This window comes from Caloenas nicobarica, unplaced genomic scaffold, assembly GCF_036013445.1.
Source record: "Caloenas nicobarica isolate bCalNic1 unplaced genomic scaffold, bCalNic1.hap1 Scaffold_387, whole genome shotgun sequence".
Taxonomy (NCBI): Eukaryota; Metazoa; Chordata; class Aves; order Columbiformes; family Columbidae; genus Caloenas; species Caloenas nicobarica.
In genome coordinates this window covers 25,466-48,507 of record NW_027017376.1, presented here as the reverse complement: position 1 = coordinate 48,507, position 23,042 = coordinate 25,466, and the positions used below count along the sequence as shown (strand labels likewise).

Here is a 23,042-nt window from a genome sequence, read left to right as displayed (position 1 = left end):
ATCCCCGACATCCTAATCCCCGCGTCTCAGGGCTCCCTGCGCTGCCGTCCCCGTCCCCGTGGCGTGGGGGGTCCCGGTGCTCCTGTCCCTCATCCTCCCAGCGCTGACGTCCCCACGACACGGGGCTCCCGTCCCTGACCCCCCTGTTTCCTGGCCGGGGGGTGGTGGCCCTGAGGTGTCCCCGTCCCCGCAGGGGGGTGGCTCGGAGCAGGAGCGCACGAAGAAGAAGCGCCGCGGGGACCGGTACTCGGTCCAAACGTCCCTCATCGTGGCCACCCTGAAGAAGATGCTGCCCGTGGGGCTCAACATGTGCTCGCCCAGCGACCAGGAGCTCATCAGCCTGGCCAAGGGTCGCTACGCCCTGGTGGGTGGTGACGGTGGCCTTGGGGACATCCCCGGGCTTGGGGACATCCCCGGGCTTGGGGACAGCGCTGGGGATTGGGGACAGCCCCGACGTGGCCCTGTGGTGTCCCATTGCAGAAGGACACGGACGAGGAGGTGCGGGAGTTCCTCAACAACAACCTGCACCTGCAGGGCAAGGTGAGGTGGCCTGTCCCCAGCGTGTCCCCTCTGTCCCCAGCGTGTCACACCCCGCGGTCCCTGGACCCCCACGGTCCCCATGTCCCCTCCGTGGTCCCTGTGGTCCCCGTGTCCCCGTGTGGTCCCTGTGGTCACCGTGTCCTCCATGTCCTTGTGGTCACCATGTCCTCCATGTCCCTGCATGGTCCCTGTGGTCACCATGTCCCCACGTGGTCCCTGTGGTCACCGTGTCCCCGTGTGGTCCCTGTGGTCACCGTGTCCTCCATGTCCTTGTGGTCACCGTGTCCCCCATGTCCCTGCATGGTCCCTGTGGGCACCGTGTCCTCCTTGTCCCCCGTGCCACCGCATGGTCACCATGTCCCTCATGTCCCCATGTGGTCCCCGTGGTCACCGTGTCCCCACGTGGTCCCTGCAGTCACTGTGTCCCCCATGTCCCTGTGGTCACCCTGTCCGCACATGGTCATTGTGGTCACCATGTTCTCCTTGTCCCCCGTGTCCCCCGTGTCCCTGCATGGTCCCTGTGGTCGCCATGTCACCGATGTTCCCCGTGTCCCTGCATGGTCCCTGTGGTCACCGTGTCCTCCATGTCCCCGTGTGGTCCCTGCGGTCACCATGTCCCTGCATGGTCCCTGTGGTCACCATGTCACCACGTGGTCCCTGTGGTCACTGTGTCCCCCGTGTCCCTGTGGTCACCATGTCTGCACATGGTCCTTGTGCGCACCATGTTCCCCATGTCCTCCGTGTCCCCGGTGGTCACCATGTCCCCTGTGTCCCTGCATGGTCCCTGTGGTCACCATGTCCCCGATGTCCCCCATGTCCCCGTGTGGTCCCTGTGGTCACCGTGTCCCCACATGGTCCTTGTGGTCACCGTGTCCCCCGTGTCTGCGTGTGATCCCTGTGGTCACCGTGTCCCCACATGGTCCCTGTGGTCACCATGTCCCTGTGTGGTCCCTGTGGTCACCGTGTCCCCACATGGTCCTTGTGGTCACCGTGTCCCCCATGTCTGCGTGTGATCCCTGTGGTCACTGTGTCCCCACATGGTCCCTGTGGTCACTGTGTCCCCGTGTGGTCCCTGTGGTCACTGTGTCCTCCATGTCCCTGTGGTCACCATGTCCGCGCATGGTCCCTGTGGTCACCGTGTCCCCCATGTCCCCCGTGGTCACCGTGTCCCCCATGTCCCTGTGTGGTCCCTGTGATCGCCGTGTCCCCCGTGGTCCCTGTGGTCACCGTGTCCTCCATGTCCCTGCATGGTCCCTGTGGTCACCGTGTCCCCATGTGGTCCCTGTGGTCACCATGTCCCCACATGGTCCCTGTGGTCACCGTGTCCCCGTGTGATCCCTGCGGTCACCATGTCCCCCATGTCCCTGCATGGTCCCTGTGGTCACCATGTCCCCTGTGTCCCCGTGTGGTCCCCGTGTCCCCCGTGTCCCTGTGGTCACCATGTCCACGCATGGTCCTTGTGGTCACCATGTCCCCTGTGTCCCCGTGTGGTCCCTGTGGTCCCCGTGTCCCCCGTGTCCCTGTGGTCACCATGTCCACACATGGTCATTGTGGGCACCATGTTCCCCATGTCCCCCGTGTCCCCCGTGGTCCCTGTGGTCCCTGTGTCCCCCATGTCCCTGTGGTCACCATGTCCACGCATGGTCCTTGTGGTCACCGTGTCCTCCTTGTCCCCTGTGGTCACCGTGTCCCCATGTGGTCCCTGTGGTCACCATGTCCTCTTTGTCCCCTGTGTCCCCCATGTCCCCCGTGGTCACCGTGTCCCCGTGTCCCCAGTGCGAGAACAACTCGTCGCTGCGCTGGCAGATGGCTCTGTACCGTGCCATGGCCGGCAAGGCTGAGGACTCCGACAGCCCCGAGAAGATCGTCCGGAGGGTGCAGGAGGTGTCGGCCGTGCTCTACCACCTCGAGCAGGTCTGGCGGGGTCCGGGGGTCCCAGAAGGGTCTTGGGGGGGTCCTGGGGGTTCTGGGGGGTCCCTGAGGGGTCCTGGGGGGTCTGAGGATCCCTGGGTGTGGGAGGTGTTGGTCGTGCTCTTCCACCTCGAGCAGGTCTGGAGGGGTCCTGGGGGGTGCTGGGGGTCCCAGAAGGGTCTTGGGGGGGTCCTGGGGGGGTCCTGGGGGTTCTGGAGGGTCCTGGGGGGTCTGAGGATCCCTGGGTGTGGGAGGTGTTGGTCGTGCTCTACCACCTCGAGCAGGTCTGGGGGGGTCCTGGGGGTCCCGGGGTGATCCGGGGGGGTCACCGCGCTGCCCCCCCCAGACGGAGCACCCCTACAAGTCCAAGAAGGCGCTGGGTGCTCCAGGGTGGTCTCTGGGGGTCCGGGGGTGCGTGTGGCATCCTGGGGTGACCCAGGGTGGTCTCTGGGGGTCCCGGGGTGATCCGGGGGGGTCACCGCGCTGCCCCCCCCCAGACGGAGCACCCCTACAAGTCCAAGAAGGCCGTGTGGCACAAGCTGCTGTCCAAGCAGCGCCGGCGTGCCGTGGTCGCCTGCTTCCGCATGACGCCCCTCTACAACCTGCCCAGGTGGGACTGGGAGCCACTGGGAGCCACTGGGAGCCATGGCGGGGGGGGTGGGGGGGCCCAGCAACCGCGTCACCCCAATTTTTGTGTGCGTGCGTGTGTGTCCCCCCCCACCCCAGGCATCGCGCCTGTAACATGTTCCTGGAGGGGTACAAGCTGTCCTGGCTGCTCCCCGAAGAGCATCCCTTCGAGGATCGCATGATCGACGACCTCTCGGTGAGCTGGTTGGGGGGCCGGGGGGGGGGGTTTGGGGGGCTGGGGGGGGTTAAAGCTTTGGGCCCCCCCCATGCTGAGCCCTGCGCTGGCCGCGGCCGAGGCAGAAGGCTGGGGAGGAGGAGGAGGAGGAGGAGGAAGAGCAGGACAAGAAGCCGGACCCGCTGCACCAGCTCATCCTGCACTTCAGCCGCACGGCGCTCACCGAGAAGAGGTGTGGGGGGGGGCAAAAACACCGGGGGGGGCACACCCTGGTTGGGGGGGGGGGGGGGGGGGGCCACTTGGGAGGGGGGGGCACTTGGAGGGGGGGGCACTTGGGGGGGGCACTTGGGAGGGGGAGCTCTTGGGGGGGGCACTTGGGGGGGACACTTGGAGGGGGGGGACACTTGGAAGGGGGGACACTTGGGGAGGGGGGGTTCTTGGGGGGGCACTTGGAGGGGGGGCACTTGGGGAGGGCACTTGGAGAGGGGGGGCACTTGGTGGGGGGGACACTTGGGGGGGGCACTTGGGGGGGCAGTTGGGGGGGGCACTTGGATGGGGGGGCACACACCTTGGGGGGGGCACACACCTGGGGAATGGGGGGGACACTTGGGATGGGGGGGGGACACGTGGAGTGGGGGGGTCCCGGTGCCCCCTTTGAGCTGTGCCCCCCCCGCAGTAAGCTGGAGAAGGATCATCTGTACATGGCGTACGCCGGCATCATGGCCAAGGTGGGGCCGGGCCCCCCCAATTGGGGGGGTCCCCAGGGATTGGGGGGGTCCCCAAGGGTGGGGGTGTCCCCAGGGATTGGGGGGGTCCCCAGGGATTGGGGGGTGTCCCCATTCATTGGGGATGTCCCCAGAGATTGAGGGTTTCCCAAGGCTTTGGGGTGTCCCCATTGATTGGGGGTGTCCCCAGGGATTGGGGGTGTCCCCAGGGATGAGGGGGGTGTCCCAAGGGATTGGGGGGTGTCCCCATAGATTGGGGGTTTCCCAAGGCTTTGGGGTGTCCCCATAGATTGGGGGTGTCCTCGAGGACTGGAGGGCCCCCCAGGATGGTGCTGGGGGGGGACCCCACGCGGGGCCCCCCCGGCTTATGTCCCCCCCCCGCAGAGCTGCCACATGGAGGAAGGGGAGGAGGAGGAGGAGCAGGACGAGAAGGACGAGGAAGAGGCCGAGGGCTCCTTCGAGGTGGGGGCGGGGGGCCCTGACCCCCCCGGCTGCTCTGTGCCCCCCCATGTGCTCTGTGCCCCCCCAATCTCTGTGCCCCCCCAATCTCTGTGCCCCCCCAATCTCCATGACCCCCATGATCTCTGTGTCCCCCCATATCTCTGTGCCCCCCCCAATCTCTGTGCCCCCCCCATCTGTATGAGCCCCATGATTTCTGTGCCCCCCCCATCTCTATGACTCCCCCAATCTCTGTGCCCCCCCCATCTCTATGACTCCCCCCATGATCTCTGTGCCCCCCCATGATCTCTGTGCCCCCCATCTCTGTGCCCCCCCATTCTCTGTGCCCCCCCGATATCTGTGCCCCCCAATCTCTGTGCCCCCCCATCTCTATGAGCCCCATGATCTCTGTGGCCCCCGTCTCTATGACCCCCCCAATCTCTGTGCCCCCCCCAATCTCCATGACCCCCATGATCTCCATGCCCCCCCCAATCTCTGTGCCCCCCCCAATCTCTGTGCCCCCCCCAATCTCCATGACCCCCATGATCTCCATGCCCCCCCCATCTCTGTGCCCCCCCCATCTCTGTGCCCCCCCCATATCTCTGTGCCCCCCCGATCTCCATGACCCCCCCGGTCTCCGTGCCCCCCCAGGAGAAGGAGATGGAGAAGCAGAAGCTGCTGCACCAGCAGGCGCGGCTGCACACGCGGGGGGCGGCCGAGATGGTGCTGCAGATGATCAGCGCCTGCAAGGGTGAGCCCCCAAAACGCCTAACGAGCCCCCGCCCTAATGACCCCCCCAAAAATGCCTAACGAGCCCCTGCCCTAATGACCCCCCCAAAAAACACCTAATGACCCCCTGCCCTAATGACCCCTGTCCTAATGACCCCCTGCCCTAATGACCCCCCCAAAAAACGTCTAACGACCCCCTGCCCTAACGACCCCCTGCCCTAACGACCCCCTGCCCTAACGACCCCCTGCCCTAATGACCCCCCCAAAAAACGTCTAACGACCCCCTGCCCTAACGACCCCCTGCCCTAATGACCCCCCCAAAAAATACAACCCCCTGCCCTAATGACCCCCCCCAAAAAACACCTAATGACCCCCTGCCCTAATGACCCCCCCAAAACCTAATGATGCCCCAGCTCTAATGACCCCTACCCTAATGACCCCCCCCAAAAATGCCTAACAACCCCCTGCCCTAATGACCCCCCCAAAAACACCTAACAACCCCCTGCCCTAAAGACCCCTGTCCTAACGACCCCCTGCCCTAATGACCCCCCCCAAAAACCACCAAATGACCCCCTCCAAACCCTAATGACCCCCCTGCCCTAATGCCCCCCCAAACCCTAATGACCCCCAAACTCTAATGACCCCCCCAAAGCCCTAACGACCCCCAAACCCTAATTAGCCCCCAAGCCCTAAAAAAACCCACGGGGGACCCCCCTCCCCCAGCACGGGGGGGGCCTTGGGGACCCCCCCAGTGACGGTGCCCCCCCCAGGGGAACGGGGGGAGATGGTGTCGTCCACCCTCAAATTGGGCATCTCCATCCTCAACGGGGGCAACGCCGACGTGCAGCAGGTGAGGGGGGGCCCGTGTCCGTCTGTCCCCAGGGCCGTGGGTCCCCACGAGGGGGGGCCGTGTCCCCCTGTCACGTGTCCCCGTGTCTGTCCCCCCCCCACATAGAAAATGCTGGATTACCTGAAGGAGAAGCGGGAGGTCGGGTTCTTCCAGAGCGTCCAGGCGCTGATGCAGACCTGCAGGTGATGCCGGGGACCCCCCCGTGGGAATCAGGGTACCCCCCGTGGGAATTGGGGTCCTCCCGTGGGAATGGGGGTTCCCATGGGAATCGGGGTCCCCTCATTGGAATCAGGGTCCTCTCATGGGTATTTGGGTCCCCCGTGGGAATTGGGGTCCCCCCATGGGAATCGGGGTCCCCCCATTGGAATGGGGGTTCCCATGGGAATTGGGGTCCCCCCGTGGGAATTGGGGTCCCCCCATAGGAATCGGGGTCCCCATGGGAATTGGGGTCCCCTCATTGGAATCAGGGTCCTCTCATGGGTATTTGGGTCCCTCGTGGGAATCGGGGTCCCCCCATGGGAATCGGGGTAACCCCGTGGGAATTGGGGTCCCTCCATTGGAATGGGGGTTCCCATCGGAATCGGGGTCCCCCTGCGGGAACTGGGGTCCCCCGATTGGAATGGGGGTCCCACGGGAATTGGGGTCCCCCATTGGAATTGGGGTACCCCTGTGGGAACTGGGGTCCCCCCATAGGAATCAGGGTCCCCGTGGGAATCATGGTCCCCCTGCGGGAATCGGGGTACCCCCGTGGGAATTGGGGTCCTCCCACTGGAATGGGGGGTCCCATGGGAATCAGAGTCCCCCCATAGGAATTGGGGTCCCCTCATAGGAATCGGGGTCCCCATGGGAATTGGGGTCCCCTCATTGGAATCAGGGTCCTCTCATGGGTATTTGGGTCCCCTCATGGGAATCGGGGTACCCCCGTGGGAATTGGGGTCCCCCCATTGGAATGGGGGTTCCCATGGGAATCGGGGTACCCCTGCGGGAACTGGGGTCCCCCATAGGAATGGGGGTCCCCATGGGAATCGGGGTCCCCTCATTGGAATCAGGGTCCTCTCATGGGTATTTGGGTCCCCCGTGGGAATTGGGGTCCCCTCGTGGGAATTGGGGTCCCCCATGGGCATTTGGGTCCCACATGGGAATCAGGTTTTGGGGGGTCCCAGTGGGATTTGGGGGGGTCCTGGTGGAATTTTGGGGGGGTGGGTCCTGGCAGGGTTCAGGGGGGTTCCAGTGGGGTTTTGGGGGGTTCTCGGTGGAGTTTTGGGGGGTCCTGGGGGGGTTTGGGGGGGTGGGTCCTGGCAGGGCTCCAGGGGGTCCCATTGGGGTTTTGGGGCCCCCCCGAACCCCCGTTTCCCTGCAGCGTCCTGGACCTGAATGCCTTCGAGCGGCAGAACAAGGCGGAGGGGCTGGGGATGGTGACGGAGGAGGGGACGAGTGAGTGGGGGGGCCCGGCCCCCCCGGGACCCCACGGCATTTTGGGGGGGGGGGGGTGCGGTTGGGGGGTCCCCGTCCTGCCCCCCCCGGCCCCTGTGCTGCTGTCCCCGAGCCCCCGCTGTGGCTCTGAGCCCCTAATGACCCCCCCAAACCCTAACGACCCCCAAACCCTAATGACCCCCCCGCCCTAATGACCCCCCTGCCCTAATGACCCCCCCCAAACCCTAACGACGCCCCCACCCTAATGACCCCCCTGCCCTAATGACCCCCCCCAATTCTAATGATCCCCCCAAACCCTAATGACCCCCCAGCCTTTATGACCCCTCCCAAAGCCCTAATCCCCCCAAGCCCTAATTGCCCCCCCAGCCCTAATGCCCCCCCAGCCCTAATGACCCCCCTGCCCTAATGACCCCACCAAGCCCTAATGACCCCACCAAGCCCTAACGACCCTGAAACCCTAATGACCCCCTGCCCTAATGACCCCCAAACCCTAATGACCCCCCAAAGCACTAGTGCCCCCCAAGCCCTAATTACTCCCCCAAGCCCTAATGCCCCCCCAGCCCTAACGATCCCCCCCAGCCCTAATGACCCCCTGAGCCCTAATTACCCCCCCAAGCCCTAATGACCCCCAAGCCCTAATTACCCCCCCAGCCCTAACGACCCCCCAAGCCCTAACGACCCCCCCGCTCACCTGTCTCCCTTCTCTCCCCCCCCCCGGCTCCTGGTGACAGTCATCAGCCGTGAGAATGGTAAATACTCCTCTGGGGGGGCCTATAGGGCTGGGGGGCTGCATAGCATCTATAGGGCTGGGGGAAGGTTTTATGGGGCCTATAGGGCTGGGGGGGCTGCATAGAATCTATAGGGCTGGGGGGTTGCATAGAATCTATAGGGCTGCGGGGGGGTGTATAGAATCTATAGGCCTAGGGGGGGTTGTATAGAATCTATAGGGCTGGGGGGGGTGCATAGAATCTATAGGCCTGTGGGGAGCTTGTATAGAATCTATAGGGCTGAGGGGAGGTTGCATAGAATCTATAGGGCTGGCGGGGCTGCATAGAATCTATAAGACTGCGGGAGCTTGTATAGAATCTATAGGGTTGCGGGGGGGGGGTGCATAGAATCTATAGGGCTGGGGGGAGGTTGTATGGGGCCTATAGGGCTGGGGGTAGGTGTATAGAATGTATAGGGCTGGGGGGAGTTTGTATGGGACCTATAGGGCTGGGAGGGTTGCACAGAATCTATAGGGCTGGGGGGGGTGTATAGAATCTATAGGGCTGGGGGCAGGTTGTATGGGACCTATAGGGCTGGGGGGGGTTTATAGAATCCATAGGGCTGGGGGGTATTGTAGGGTCTCTAGGCTGCTGTTATTGTAGGGTCTCCAGGCGGGGGGTGGCAGCAGCGTGGTCCCCAGAGCCGTTTGGGGACTCCGGCGTGTCCCCCGCTGCCCCCGGTGTCCCCACAGCACGGCTGCCCCCGCTTGGCCCCGCTTGGCCCCGCTTGGCCCCGCCGCCTGCCCCCCCGTGTCCCCGTGTCACCTCCGTGTCCCCGTGTCACCCCCGTGTCCCTGTGTCACCTCCGTGTCCCCGTGTCACCCCCGTGCTCACCCCCGTCACCCCCGTGTCCCCGTGTCACCTCCGTGTCCCCGTGTCACCCCCGTGTCCCTGTGTCACCCTCGTGTCACCCCCGTGTCTCCCCCGTCACCCCCGTGTCACCCCTGTGTCCTCGTGTCACCCCCGTGTCACCCCTGTGTCCCCGTGTCACCCCGTGTCACCCCCGTGTCCCTGTGTCACCCCTGTGTCCTCATGTCACCCCCGTGTCACCCCCATGTCCCTGTGTCACCCCCGTGTCCCCGTGTCACCCCTGGTATCCCTGTTTAGCCCTGGGATGTCCCCGTGTCACCCCTGGTGTCCCCATGTCACTCCCGTGTCCCCGTGTCACCCTGGGATGTCCCCGTGTCACCCTGGGATGTCCCTGTGTCATCTTCACGTGTCTTGGTCCCCATGGGGTGTCCCCGTGCTGCTGCCCCGTGTCCCCACACCGCCCCGGGACGTCACCCTGTGGTCCCCCAGCGTGGCCTGGCCTTGGTCACCCATGACCGTGACCTTGTCCCCGTGTGACCCCGTCCCCGTGTCCCCCCCCAGGGGAGAAGGTGATGTCGGACGACGAGTTCACGCAGGATCTGTTCCGGCTGCTGCAGCTGCTCTGCGAGGGGCACAACAATGGTGGGGGACACGGGGGACGTGGGGGACGTGGAGGACGTGGGGGACACAGGGGGACATGGAGTGACATGGGGGACATGGGGTGATATGGGGGACATGGGGGGCACGGGGGGACACGGACATGGAGGGACACGGGGGACACAGGGGACATGGGGTATACGGGGGACATGGGGGGATATGGGGGACACAGGGGACATGGGAGGACATGGGGGGACATGGGGGACATGGGGGACACGGGGGGATATGGGGGACATGGGGGGCACGGGGGGACACGGACACAGGGGGACACAGGGGATATGGGGGACACGGGAGGATATGGGGGGATATGGGGGACATCATGGGGGGACACAGGAGGACATAGGGGACACGGGGGCATATGGGGGGACATGGGGGGGTATGGGGGACATGGGGAACATGGGGCGATATGGGGGGACACAGGGGCCATGGGGGACATGGGGGGACACAGGGGACATGGTGGGACACAGGGGGACACAGGAGATGTAGGGGGACACGGGGGGCTCTGGGGTGGAGAAGTGGCTTTGGGGGATTGTGGAGCAGAAGGGGGGGCAATGGGATGGCCGTGGGTGACAGTGGGTGGCTGTGGGTGACAGTGGGTGGCCGTGGGGCCGCTCTCACCCCCTGTGTGTGTGTCCCCCCCCAGATTTCCAGAACTACCTGCGCACCCAGACGGGGAACACGACGACCATCAACATCATCATCTGCACCGTGGACTATCTGCTGCGCCTGCAGGTACCGCCCCACGGCGCCCCACGACGCCCCACAGTGCCCCACGGTGACCCACGGCGCCCCACGGTGACCCACGGCGACCCACGGGGACCCACAGGCCCCACAGCTCCTCCCAGCCCTCCACCGTGCTCTCCAGCCCTGTCCCTGCCCCACACTCCAAGATGTCCCCAAGAGCCCTGGTGTCCAAGGGGTCCTGATGTCCCTGAGATGTCCCCAAGACCCCTGGTGTCCAAGGGGTCCCGATGTCCCTGAGATGTCCCCAAGAACCCCGGTGTCCAAGGGGTCCCGATGTCCCTCAGAGTCCCCAAGAACCCCGGTGTCCAAGGGGTCCTGATGTCCCTGAGATGTCCCCAAGAGCGCCGGTGTCCAAGGGGTCCCAATGTCCCTGAGATGTCCCCAAGAGTCCCGGTGTCCAAGGGGTCCCGATGCCCCTGAGATGTCCCCAAGAGCCCCGGTGTCCAAGGGGTCCCGATGTCCCTGAGATGTCCCCAAGAGCCCCGGTGTCCAAGGGGTCCTGATGTCCCTGAGATGTCCCCAAGAACCCTGGTGTCCAAGGGGTCCCGATGCCCCTGAGATGTCCCCAAGAGCCCCGGTGTCCAAGGGGTCCCGATGTCCCTGAGATGTCCCCAAGAACCCCGGTGTCCAAGGGGTCCCGATGTCCTTGAGATGTCCCCAAGAGCCCCGGTGTCCAAGGGGTCCTGATGTCCCTGAGATGTCCCCAAGAACCCCAGTGTCCAAGGGGTCCCGATGTCCTTGAGATGTCCCCAAGAGCCCCGGTGTCCAAGGGGTCCTGATGTCCCTGAGATGTCCCCAAGAACCCTGGTGTCCAAGGGGTCCCGATGCCCCTGAGATGTCCCCAAGAGCCCCGGTGTCCAAGGGGTCCCGATGTCCTTGAGATGTCCCCAAGAACCCCGGTGTCCAAGGGGTCCTGATGTCCCTGAGATGTCCCCAAGAACCCTGGTGTCCAAGGGGTCCCGATGCCCCTGAGATGTCCCCAAGAGCCCCGGTGTCCAAGGGGTCCTGATGTCCCTGAGATGTCCCCAAGAACCCCGGTGTCCAAGGGGTCCCGATGCCCCTGAGATGTCCCCAAGAGCCCCGGTGTCCAAGGGGTCCCGATGTCCTTGAGATGTCCCCAAGAACCCCGGTGTCCAAGGGGTCCTGATGTCCCTGAGATGTCCCCAAGAACCCTGGTGTCCAAGGGGTCCCGATGCCCCTGAGATGTCCCCAAGAGCCCCGGTGTCCAAGGGGTCCTGATGTCCCTGAGATGTCCCCAAGAGCCCCGGTGTCCAAGGGGTCCTGATGTCCCTGAGATGTCCCCAAGAGCCCCAGTGTGCAAGGGGTCCTGATGTCCCCCAGGGTCCCCAAGAGCCCCGGTGTCCACACTCCACAACTTGTCCCCAGCCCCACATCCCTGTCCCCTCCTGCTGCCGCTGGTCCCCGTGTCCCCCCCATGTCCCCCCCGTGTCCCCCCCTGTGTCCGCCCCACTGATGTCCCCCCGCCCAGGAGTCCATCAGCGACTTCTACTGGTACTACTCGGGGAAGGACGTCATTGACGAGCAGGGGAAGCGCAACTTCTCCAAGGCCATGGCCGTGGCCAAGCAGGTCTTCAACAGCCTCACCGAGTACATCCAGGTGCGTCCCCCCTGGCCCCCCAACACGGGGGGACGGACCCTCTGCCCCACACCGGGGCCATGGCGGGGGTCCCAGCTCCTTGGGTTCCCCAGGAGTCATGGTGTCCTGGGGATCCTGGTCGCCCCGAATGTCCATGGGAAGTCCCCAAGGACCCTGATCTCCCTGAAGGTCCCCAAGAACCCCAGTGTCCAAGGGGTCCTGATGTCCCTCAGAGTCCCCAAGAACCCTGGTGTCCAAGGGGTCCCGATGTCCCTGAGATGTCCCCAAGAACCCTGGTGTCCAAGGAGTCCCGATGTCCCCGAGATGTCCCCAAGAACCCTGGTGTCCAAGGGGTCCTGATGTCCCTGAGATGTCCCCAAGAACCCTGGTGTCCAAGGGGTCCCGATGTCCCCGAGATGTCCCCAAGAACCCCGGTGTCCAAGGGGTCCCGATGTCCCCGAGATGTCCCCAAGAACCCTGGTGTCCAAGGGGTCCCGATGTCCCCGAGATGTCCCCAAGAACCCCAGTGTCCAAGGGGTCCTGATGTTCCTGAGATGTACCCAAGAACCCCGGTGTCCAAAGGCTCCCCATGTCCCTCAGTGTCCCCAAGAACCCCGGTGTCCAAGGGGTCCCGATGTTCCTGAGATGTCCCCAAGAGCCCCGGTGTCCAAGGGCTCCCCATGTCCCTCAGTGTCCCCAAGAACCCCGGTGTCCAAGGGGTCCTGGTGTCCCCAGAGTCCCTTGGAGTCCCAATGTCCCCGAAGCCCCTGAAGTCCCCCAACAGCCCGAATGTCCCAGGGGCTCCCCGTGTCCCTGACCTTCCCTAGTGGTCCCAGTTCCCTGGGGGTCTCGGGGCTCCCTAGGGCTCCCAGTGTCCTCGGGGGTCCCCGGGGGTCTCTGGGGTCCCCAGGTGCCACCAGCTGTCCCCGCAGGGTCCCTGCACGGGGAACCAGCAGAGCCTGGCTCACAGCCGCCTCTGGGACGCCGTCGTCGGGTTCCTCCACGTCTTCGCCCACATGATGAAGAAGTTGGCCCAGGTGGGCACTGGGAGCACTGGGACCCCCCCTCCCACCCCCTACTAACCCGCTGTCCCCTCCTCGCTGTCCCCAACGCGGGGCGGGCTGGGGACACCGCTGTCCCCAGTGGCATCGGCAACCGCCCCCATGACCCCGACCCATCCCGTTGGCCCTGGGGCACCCTGAGGACCCCCTGAGTTTGAGGGTGGGGACCCCACGACACCCCAGGGGACCCCAAAACTCTCCGGGGGGGGGGGTGGGTCCCGTGACGCCCCCCGGGCGGCTCTGACCGAACTTTCCGCCCCATTGCTGCCAGAGGGGCCAAACGCCGGGACCGCGGATGGGCGTAAGAACCCCCCCCGAGCCCCCCAAATCTCCCCCGAGCCCCCCCCCCCCAAAAAAGCGCTGCATGGCCTCATTAACCCCCCCAGCATGGCCGAGCCCCCCCACACCCCCCAACGCCGGGTCGCGCGGGAGTTGGGGGTCAGCGGCCCCCTCGTTTGGCGGTGCCCCCCAGGGAAGGGGGTGCGGGGCCGTGGGGGGGTCGCCTGGGGCTCATGGTGTGTGTGTCCCCCCCCCTCAGGACTCCAGCCAGATCGGGCTCCTGAAGGAGCTGCTGGACCTGCAGAAGGACATGGTGGTGATGCTGCTGTCCCTGCTGGAAGGTGGGGTCCCCTCCTCTGTCCCCCCCACCCCCAAAAAAGGGGTATCCGGGACCCCTCCGCTGGTCACCAGTGTCTCACAGGCCCCACAGCTCCTCCCAGCCCTCCACCGTGCTCTCCAGCCCTGTCCCTGCCCCACACTCCAAGATGTCCCCAAGAACCCCGGTGTCCAAGGGGTCCCGATGTCCCTGAGATGTCCCCAAGAACCCCGGTGTCCAAGGGGTCCCGATGTCCTTGAGATGTCCCCAAGAACCCCGGTGTCCAAGGGGTCCTGATGTCCCTGAGATGTCCCCAAGAACCCCGGTGTCCAAGGGGTCCTGATGTCCCTGAGATGTCCCCAAGCACCCCGGTGTCCAAGGGGTCCCGATGTCCCTGAGATGTCCCCAAGCACCCTGGTGTCCAAGGGGTCCTGATGTCCCTGAGATGTCCCCAAGAACCCCGGTGTCCAAGGGGTCCTGATGTCCCTCAGTGTCCCCTTGCTCTCTAGGGTGCTCTCCAGCACCCGTGGTGGCCCAAGCCACTTGAGAGCATCCCCTGGTCACCAGGGCTCTCTGGGAGGTCCCTTGGGGTGTCCCCTGGTCACCAGGGCTCTCCGGGGTGTCCTACATCCCTTGGGGTCTCCCTTGGTTATCAGGGCTCTCTGGGGTGTCCCTTGGGCTGTCCCCTGTCCCTTGGGGTGTCCCTTGGCCACCTGGGGTGTCCCCCGTGTCTTGGGTGTACCCTGGTCACCAGGGCTCTCTGGGGTGTCCCTTGGCCACCTGGGGTGTCCCCCATCCCTTGGGGTGTCCCCTGATCACCAGGGCTCCCCAAGGTGTCCCCTGTCCCTTGGGGTGTCCCTTGGTCACCAGGGCTCTCCGTGGTGTCCCTTGGGGTGTCCCCTGGTCACCAGGGCTCTCTGGGGTGTCCCTTGGGGTGTCCCCTGTCCCTTGGGGTGTCCCTTGGCCACCTGGGGTGTCCCCTGGTCACCAGGGCTCTCCGTGGTGTCCCTTGGGGTGTCCCCTGTCCCTTGGGGTGTCCCCTGGTCACCAGGGCTCTCTGGGGTGTCCCTTGGGGTGTCCCCTGTCCCTTGCGGTGTCCCTTGGCCACCTGGGGTGTCCCCTGGTCACCTGGGCTCTCCGGGGTGTCCCCCGTCTCTTGGGGTGTCCCTTGGCCACCTGGGTTGTCCCCTGGTCACCTGGGGTGTCCCCTGGTCACCAGGGCTCTCCGGGGTGTCCCCCATCCCTCGGGCTGTCCCCACAGCGCCCCCCCCGCCCCCACCTAACAGGACCCCCTTATTTCTCCCCCCCCACCAGGCAACGTGGTGAACGGGACGATCGCCCGGCAGATGGTGGACATGCTGGTGGAGTCCTCCAGCAACGTCACCATGATCCTCAAGTTCTTCGACATGTTCCTGAAGCTCCGCGACATCGTGTCCTCGGACGCGTTCCGCGACTACGTGTCGGACCCGCGGGGCCTCATCTCCAAGAAGGATTTCCAGAAGGCCATGGACAGCCAGAAGCAGTTCGAACCCGCCGAGATCCAGTTCCTGCTCTCGTGCTCCGAGGCCGACGAGAACGAGATGATCGACGTGGAGGCGTTCGCCGGGCGCTTCCAGGAGCCGGCGCGCGACATCGGCTTCAACGTGGCCGTGCTGCTCACCAACCTCTCGGAGCACGTCCCGCACGACCAGCGGCTCCGCACCTTCCTGGAGCAGGCGGCGAGCATCCTGGAGTATTTCCGCCCGTTCTTGGGGCGCATCGAGATCATGGGGGCGGCGCGGCGCATCGAGCGCCTCTACTTCGAGATCAGCGCCGCCAACAAGGCGCAGTGGGAGATGCCGCAGGTCAAGGAGTCCAAGCGCCAGTTCATCTTCGACGTGGTCAACGAGGGCGGCGAGGCCGAGAAGATGGAGCTCTTCGTCAACTTCTGCGAGGACACCATCTTCGAGATGCAGATCGCCTCGCGGCTCTCCGAGGAGGAGCCGCCGCGCGACGAGGACACGGGCGAGGAGCAGGACGAAGAGGACGAGCCCCCCGACGCCCCCGCGCCCCGCGAAGAACCCGGCTCGGCGTTCGGGGAGCTGCTGGCGGGGGCCGGGGGGCTGCGGCGCTTCTTGGGGTCCCCCCAGGCGTGGAAGCGGCGGCTGCGGCGGCTGCGGCGGCGGCCGGGTCGGGAGCTGGCGCGGGCGGCGGGGGCGGCCGCGGGCCGGGCGCTGCTGGGGGGGGTTTTGGGGGGCTGGGGGGCGCTGGGCGCCGTGGGGCGGCTGGCGTGGGCGTCGCTGTTCGGCGGGGGGCTGGTGGAGGGGGCGCAGCGGCTGGCGCTGGCCGAGCTGCTGGCCAGCATGCCCGACCCCACGCAGGACGCCGTGGGGGGCGGCGAGGCCGGGGGGGGCGCGGCGGGGGGCGACGAAGCGGGGGGGCCCCAAGAACCCGGCCCCCCGGCCCAACCCCACTCGCCGCAGCCCCCCGGGGAGGAGGAGGAGGAGGAGGAGGTGGAGGAGGAGGCGGCGGCGGCGGCCCCCGTGGTTTTTGGGGGGCGCAAGGAGCCCGGGCACTATCGGGCGGCGGCCCCCGATGCGCCGGGGGGGCTGGGGGACATCGGGGAGCCCCCCGGCGCTGAGCCCCCCACCCCCGAGGGCACCCCCATCCTCCGCAGGAAGATCGGGGTACGGGGCTGGATGGGGGTCCCTGGGCGGGGGGGGGATGCTGGGGGGGTCAGGATGTTGGGGGGTCCCTATGGGGAATGGGGTGCTGGGGGTCCCTATGGCGGGTGGGATACTGGGGTCCCTATGGGGGAATGGGATGCTGGGGGGGTCGCTATGGGGGGTGGGATGCTGGGGGGGTCTCTATGGGGCAATGGGATGCTGGGGGTCCCTATGGGGGGTGGGATGCTGGGGGTCCCTATGGGGGAATGGGATGCTGGGGGGGGGGTCTCTGGGGGGGATGCTGGGTGGGTCAGGATGTTGGGGGGGTCCCTATGGGGAATGGGATGCTGGGGGGGTCCCTATGGGGGGTGGGATGCTGGGGGGGTCCCTATGGGGCAATGGGATGCTGGGGGGGTCCCTATGGGGCAATGGGATGCTGGGGGTCCCTATGGGGGGTGGGATGCTGGGGTCCCTATGGGGGAATGGGATGCTGGGGGGGTCGCTATGGGGGGTGGGATGCTGGGGGGGGGGGGTCTCTGGGGGGGATCCTGGGGGGGTCAGGGTGTTGGGGGGTTCCCTATGGGGGGTGGGATGCTGGGGGTCCCTATGGGGCAATGGGATGCTGGGGGGGTCCCTATGGGGGGTCAGGATGTTGGGGGGTCCCTATGGAGGGAGGGATGCTGGGGGGGTCTCTATGGGGCAATGGGATGCTGGGGGGGTCCCTATGGGGGGTGGGATGCTGGGGGGTCCCTGTGGGGAATGGGATGCTGGGGGGGGGGTCTCTGGGGGGGGATGCTGGGTGGGTCAGGATGTTGGGGGGGTCCCTATGGGGCAATGGGATGCTGGGGGTCCCTATGGGGGGTGGGATGCTGGGGGGTCTCTATGGGGCAATGGGATGCTGGGGGGGTCCCTATGGGGGGTGGGGTGCTGGGGGGGTCCCTATGGGGCAATGGGATGCTGGGGGTCCCTATGGGGGGTGGGATACTGGGGTCCCTATGGGGGAATGGGATGCTGGGGGGGTCGCTATGGGGGGTGGGATGCTGGGGGGGGGGGGGTCTCTGGGGGGGATCCTGGGGGGGTCAGGATGTTGGGGGGGTCCCTATGGGGGGTGGGATGCTGGGGGTCCCTACAGGGTAATGGGATGCTGGGGGGGTCCCTATGGGGGGTCAGGATGTTGGGGGGTCCCTATGGGGGGAGGGATGCTGGGGGTCCCTTTGGGGGGACAGGATGTTGGGGGGTCCTGGCGGGGGTCTGATCCTGGCTCCCCCCCCCAGGAGGACGGGGAGGAGGTGGAGGAGGCGCCGAAGGACGAGGAGCCGGGGGGGGAGCCCGAGAAAGCCGAGTGAGTTGGGAGTCCCCATATGGGGGGGGGTCCCCATGGGGGGGTCATTGAACCCCTGGGGGCTGCGGGAAGGGTTGGGGGTCCCACCAGCAGCCCCCCCCGGCTCCCGCAGCACGGAGAATGGGGAGAAGGCCGGGGCGGAGGTTCCCGAGGGGGGGCCCGAGCAGGGGACCCCCCCGAAGCGCAGGAAATCGGTGCCCCGGGAGCGCAAGGAGCCGCCGGCCGAGGGGGCGTTCGAGTTCTGGGCAGAGCTGGAGGTCCAGAGGGTCAAGTTCCTGGTATGGGGGGCTGGGGGGGGCGGGACCCCCACCCATAGGGGTGGGTGCTCAGTGGGACCCACATCCCTGGGGGTGGGTGTTCGGGGGGGGTCAATGGGACCCCCACCAGTGGGGGTGGGTGCTCAGTGGGACCCCCACCAATGGGGGTGGGTGTTTCGGGGGGGGTCAATGGGACCCCCACCAGTGGGGGTGGGTGCTCAGTGGGACCCCCACCAATGGGGGTGGGTGTTTCAGGGGGGGTCAATGGGACCCCCACCAGTGGGGGTGGGTGCTCGGTGGGACCCCCGTCCCTGGGGGTGGGTGCTCAATGGACCCCCCACCAATGGGGGTGGGTGTTCGGGGGGGGTCAATGGGATCCCCACCAATGGGGGTGGGTGCTCAGTGGGACCCCCGTCCCTGGGAGTGGGTGCTCAATGGGACCCCCTCTAATGGGGGTGGGTGTTTGGAGGGGGTCAATGGGACCCCCACCAATGGGATGGGTGTTTGGGGGGCGGTCAATGGGACCCCCACCAGTGGGGGTGGGTGCTCAATGGGACCCCCCATCCCTGGGAGTGGGTGCTCAATGGGACCCCCTCTAACGGGGGTGGGTGTTTGGAGGGGGTCAATGGGACCCCCACCAATGCGGGTGGGTGCTCAATGGGACCCCCACCAATGGGATGGGTGTTTGGGGGGGGTCAATGGGACCCCCACCAGTGGGGGTGGGTGCTCAATGGGACCCCCACCAATGGGATGGGTGTTTGGGGGGCGGTCAATGGGACCCCCACCAATGGGGGTGGGTGCTCAATGGGACCCCCACCAATGGGATGGGTGTTTGGGGGGCGGTCAATGGGACCCCCACCAATGGGGGTGGGAGCTCAATGGGACCCCCCATCCCTGGGAGTGGGTGCTCAATGGGCCCCCCACCAATGGGGGTGGGTGTTTGGGGGAGGGGGGGGGTCAATGGGCCCCCCACCAATGGGGGTGGGTGCTCAATGGGACCCCCGTCCCTGGGAGTGGGTGTTTGGGGGGTGGTCCTGGGGTTCCCCCCCAGCCCTGAGCCCGTGTGTGTGTCCCCCCCCCCAGAACTACTTGTCCAGGAACTTCTACAACCTGCGGTTCCTGGCGCTCTTCCTCGCCTTCGCCATCAACTTCATCCTCCTCTTCTACCGGGTGAGGACGGGGGGGGACCCGAACCCCCGCGGCACCCTGTGTCCCTGGGGTCACCATGGGGGTCACCATGGGGGTCACGCTGTGTCCCTGGGGGGGCTGGGGGGTCACCATGGGGGTCACCATGGGGGTCACCCTGTGTCCCTGGCGGGGGTTGTGGGGTCACCATAGGGGTCACGAGGTGTCCTTGGGGTCACCATGGGGGTCACGCTGTGTCCCTGGTGGGGGCTGTGGGGTCACCATGGGGGTCACGCTGTGTCCCTGGGGGGCTGTGGGGTCACCATGGGGGTCACGCTGTGTCCTTGGGGGGGCTGTGGGGTCACCATGGGGGTCACCATAGGGGTTACGCTGTGTCCCTGGGGGGGCTGTGGAGTCACTATGGGGGTCACGAGGTGTCCCCGGAGTCACCATGGGGGTCATGAGGTGTCCCTGGGGTCACCATGGGGGTCACCCTGTGTCCCCAGGGTCACCATGGGGGTCATGAGGTGTCCTTGGGGTCACCATGGGGGTCACGCTGTGTCCCTGGGGGGGCTGTGGGGTCACCATGGGGGTCACCATGGGGGTCACCCTGTGTCCCTGGCGGGGCTGTGGGGTCACCATGGGGGTCACGAGGTGTCCCCGGAGTCACCATGGGGGTCACCCTGTGTCCCCAGGGTCACCATGGGGGTCATGAGGTGTCCTTGGGGTCACCATGGGGGTCACGCTGTGTCCCTGGGGGGGCTGTGGGGTCACCATGGGGGTCACCATGGGGGTCACCCTGTGTCCCTGGCGGGGCTGTGTGGTCACCATGGGGGCCACCATGGGGGTCACCCTCTGTCCCTGGGGTCACCATGGGGGTCACCATGGGGGTCACCCTGTGTCCCTGGGGGGGGTTGTGGGGTCACCATAGGGGTCACGAGGTGTCCTTGGGGTCACCATGGGGGTCACGCTGTGTCCCTGGCGGGGCTGTGGGGTCCCCCTACGTCCCCGGGACGCCCGTGGGCTCCATCGGGGGGGCGCCACTCTGCCCCTCCGGCCACCCGCGGGGTCACGAGCGCGTGTCCCGGCGCCTCCTCGCCCCCCCAGGTATCGGAGCACCCCCCGGGCGCCGAGGAGGAGGAGGCGGCGGAGGGCTCGGGGGCGGCGGGTGAGGCCGAGGGCTCCGGGGGGGCCGAGGCGGGGGGGCCCGGCGAGGACAGCGTGGTTTATTACTTCCTGGAGGAGAGCACGGGCTACATGCAGCCGGCGCTGCAGGGGCTGGCGCTGGCGCACACCTTGGTCGCCTTCCTGTGCATCATCGGCTACAACTGCCTCAAGGTGCCCGCGCAACGTCCCGCCCCCTGGACACGCCCCCGGGCCCCTGGACACGCCCCTCGACACGCCCACTGGGCCCCGCCCCGCCCCCTGGACACGCCCCCAGACACACCCCATGCCCCGCCCCCTGGACACACCCTCCATGCCCCGCCCCCGGTCATGCCCACTGGGCCCCGGCCACGCCCCCACACCCCGCCCCTAGACACGCCCCGCCCCCTGGACACGCCCATGCTCCACCCCCTCCCTTCCCACCCTGTGCCCCTGGACTCACCCTGGCCACGCCCACCCGCCCCCAGGCCACGCCCACCTGGCCACGCCTCCCTCCCGCCGTGGCCACGCCCACTTAGCCCCCAACCCTGCCCACCCGCTCATGGCCGCGCCCACCCACGCCCCACTCCCTATCCGCTGGCCACGCCCCCCTCCCTAGCCACGCCCACTTTAGCCCCGACCCCGCCCACCTGCTCATGGCCACGCTCCCCACTTGATGACCACGCCCCCCCACTTAATGACCACGCCCCCACTTGATGGCCACGCCCCCACTTGATGGCCACGCCCCCTTATGACCACGCCCCCTTGATGACCACGCCCCCACTTGATGACCACGCCCCCCACTTGATGGCCACGCTCCCACTTGATGACCACGCCCCCACGTGATGGCCACGCCCCCACTTGATGACCACGCCCCCCACTTGATGACCACGTCCCCACTTAATGACCACGCCCCCACTTGATGACCACGCCCTCCACTTAATGACCATGTCCCCACTTGATGGCCACGCCCCCAGTTAATGACCACACCCCCCTTGATGACCACGCCCCCTTGATGGCCACGCCCCCATTTGATGGCCACGCCCCCTCGGCCCTGGCCACGCCCCCCGGCGCTGCTGCTGGAGCCGCCCCCGCGCTGTCCCCGTGTCCCCTCGGACGTGTCCCCAGCGCCCCCCCCTCCCCAGATCCCACTCGTGATCTTCAAGCGGGAGAAGGAGCTGGCGCGGAGCCTGGAGTTCTCGGGGCTCTACATCACCGAGCAGCCCCCCGAGGACGACGTGAAGGGGCAGTGGGACCGGCTGGTGCTCAATGCCCAGTGAGGGGGGGTCTGGGGGGCTGGGGGTCTGGGGGGGTCCTGGGGGGGTCTGGGGGTCTGGCGGGGTCTGGGGATCTGGGGGGTCCTGGGGGGGTCTGGGGGGGCCTGGGGTGTCTGGGGGTCTGGGGGGGTCTGGGGGTCTGGGGATCCTGGGGGGTTTGGGGGTCCTGGGGGGGTCCTGGGGGTCTGGGGGGGTCCTGGGGGCGTCTGGGGGGGTCTGGGGGGGTCCTGGGGTGTCTGGGAGTCTGGGGGGGTCCTGGGGGGTCTGGGGGGGTCCTGGGGGCGTCTTGGAGGGGCCTGGGGGATCTGGGGGGGTCCTGGGGGCGTCTGGGGGGGGCCTGGGGGGTCCTGGGGTGTCTGGGGGGTCTGGTGGGGTCTGGGGGTCTGGGTGGTCCTGGGGGATCTGGGGGTCTGGGGGGGTCCTGGGGGCGTCTAGGGGGGCCTGGGGGGCCTGGGGGGGTCTGGGGGTCTGGGGAGGTCCTGGGGGGGTCTGGGGGGCCCTGAGGGGGTCTGGGGGGCTCTGTGGGTCTGGGGGGGCAGTGGGACCGGCTGGTGCTCAACGCCCAGTGAGGGGGGGGCCTGGGGGGGCCTGGGGGGGTCCTGGGGGGTTCTGGGGGGTCCTGGGGGGCTGGGGGGGCCCTGACCAACGCTGCCCCCCCCCACCCCCTCAGGTCCTTCCCCAGCAACTACTGGGACAAGTTCGTCAAGAGGAAGGTGAGGGGGGGTCCTGCAGCCCCGGGTTGGGGGGACACACACATAGAGGGGGGGCTGCAGTGTGTGTGTGTGTGTCCCCCCGCCCCGGGGTCGTGTCCCCCCCAACAAGGTGCTGGAGAAATACGGGGACATCTACGGGCGCGAGCGCATCGCGGAGCTGCTGGGGATGGAGCTGGCCAGCCTGGACATCGGGGCGCAGGGGGAGAGGAAACCCCCCCCCGACAGCTCCCTGCTCACCTGGTGGGTGGGGGGTCCTGGGGGGGGCTCAGAGATGGGTGTGTCCCCCCCCCGGATCCTCACCCCGTGTGTGTCCCACCCCCCCCCCGCCAGGATCACATCCATCGACATCAGGTACCAGATCTGGAAGTTCGGGGTCATCTTCACCGATAACGTGAGTGAGGGGGGGGCTCGAGGTGATGGGGGTGTTGGAGTGGTGGGGGTCTGGGGGTGTGGGAACCCCAGCAGTGGGGATGTGGGATCCCTGGTGCTGGGGTGATGGGGGGGTCCTGGGATGTTGGGGGTCTGGGGGTGATGGGGGAGTCCTGGGGTGATGGGGGTCCAGGGGAGATGGGGGTCTGGGGGTGATGGGGGTCCTGGGGGCAATGGGAGTCCGGGGGTGATGGGGGGGTCCTGGGGGTGATGGGGGTCCTGGGGGCAATGGGGGTCCTGGGGGCAATGGGGGTCCTGGGGTGATGGGGGGTCTGGGGGTGATGGGGGTCCTGGGGGGATGGGGGTCCTGGGGTGATGGGGGGTCCGGGGGTGATGGGGGTCCTGGGGTGATGGGGGTCCGGGGGTGTTGGGGGTCCGGGGGTGATGGGGGTCCTGGGGGCAATGGGGGTCCTGGGGTGATGGGGGTCCTGGGGTGATGGGGGTCCTGGGG

At 67.2% G+C, this 23,042-nt stretch overlaps 1 protein-coding gene across 2 annotated transcripts in view; it reads left to right on the top strand.

Annotated features, from left to right (window-relative positions):
• Window positions 1-23,042, top strand: part of RYR1 (ryanodine receptor 1) — a 95,410-nt gene that overhangs the window by 66,910 nt on the left and 5,458 nt on the right. For both annotated transcript variants that reach the window (XM_065658018.1, XM_065658017.1), the window contains exons 65-91: window positions 194-364; window positions 481-540; window positions 2,317-2,454; window positions 2,949-3,061; window positions 3,178-3,274; window positions 3,379-3,485; window positions 3,930-3,981; window positions 4,363-4,440; window positions 5,068-5,167; window positions 5,916-5,995; window positions 6,101-6,177; window positions 7,356-7,429; window positions 8,161-8,178; window positions 9,568-9,648; window positions 10,307-10,395; window positions 11,897-12,025; window positions 12,937-13,041; window positions 13,604-13,685; window positions 14,975-16,326; window positions 17,580-17,647; window positions 17,760-17,925; window positions 18,988-19,074; window positions 20,137-20,367; window positions 21,318-21,448; window positions 22,120-22,162; window positions 22,272-22,402; window positions 22,493-22,553. In XM_065658018.1, the coding sequence (XP_065514090.1) occupies window positions 194-364; window positions 481-540; window positions 2,317-2,454; window positions 2,949-3,061; window positions 3,178-3,274; window positions 3,379-3,485; window positions 3,930-3,981; window positions 4,363-4,440; window positions 5,068-5,167; window positions 5,916-5,995; window positions 6,101-6,177; window positions 7,356-7,429; window positions 8,161-8,178; window positions 9,568-9,648; window positions 10,307-10,395; window positions 11,897-12,025; window positions 12,937-13,041; window positions 13,604-13,685; window positions 14,975-16,326; window positions 17,580-17,647; window positions 17,760-17,925; window positions 18,988-19,074; window positions 20,137-20,367; window positions 21,318-21,448; window positions 22,120-22,162; window positions 22,272-22,402; window positions 22,493-22,553 (3,921 nt within the window). The remainder of the gene's footprint in view (window positions 1-193; window positions 365-480; window positions 541-2,316; window positions 2,455-2,948; window positions 3,062-3,177; window positions 3,275-3,378; window positions 3,486-3,929; window positions 3,982-4,362; window positions 4,441-5,067; window positions 5,168-5,915; window positions 5,996-6,100; window positions 6,178-7,355; window positions 7,430-8,160; window positions 8,179-9,567; window positions 9,649-10,306; window positions 10,396-11,896; window positions 12,026-12,936; window positions 13,042-13,603; window positions 13,686-14,974; window positions 16,327-17,579; window positions 17,648-17,759; window positions 17,926-18,987; window positions 19,075-20,136; window positions 20,368-21,317; window positions 21,449-22,119; window positions 22,163-22,271; window positions 22,403-22,492; window positions 22,554-23,042) is intronic.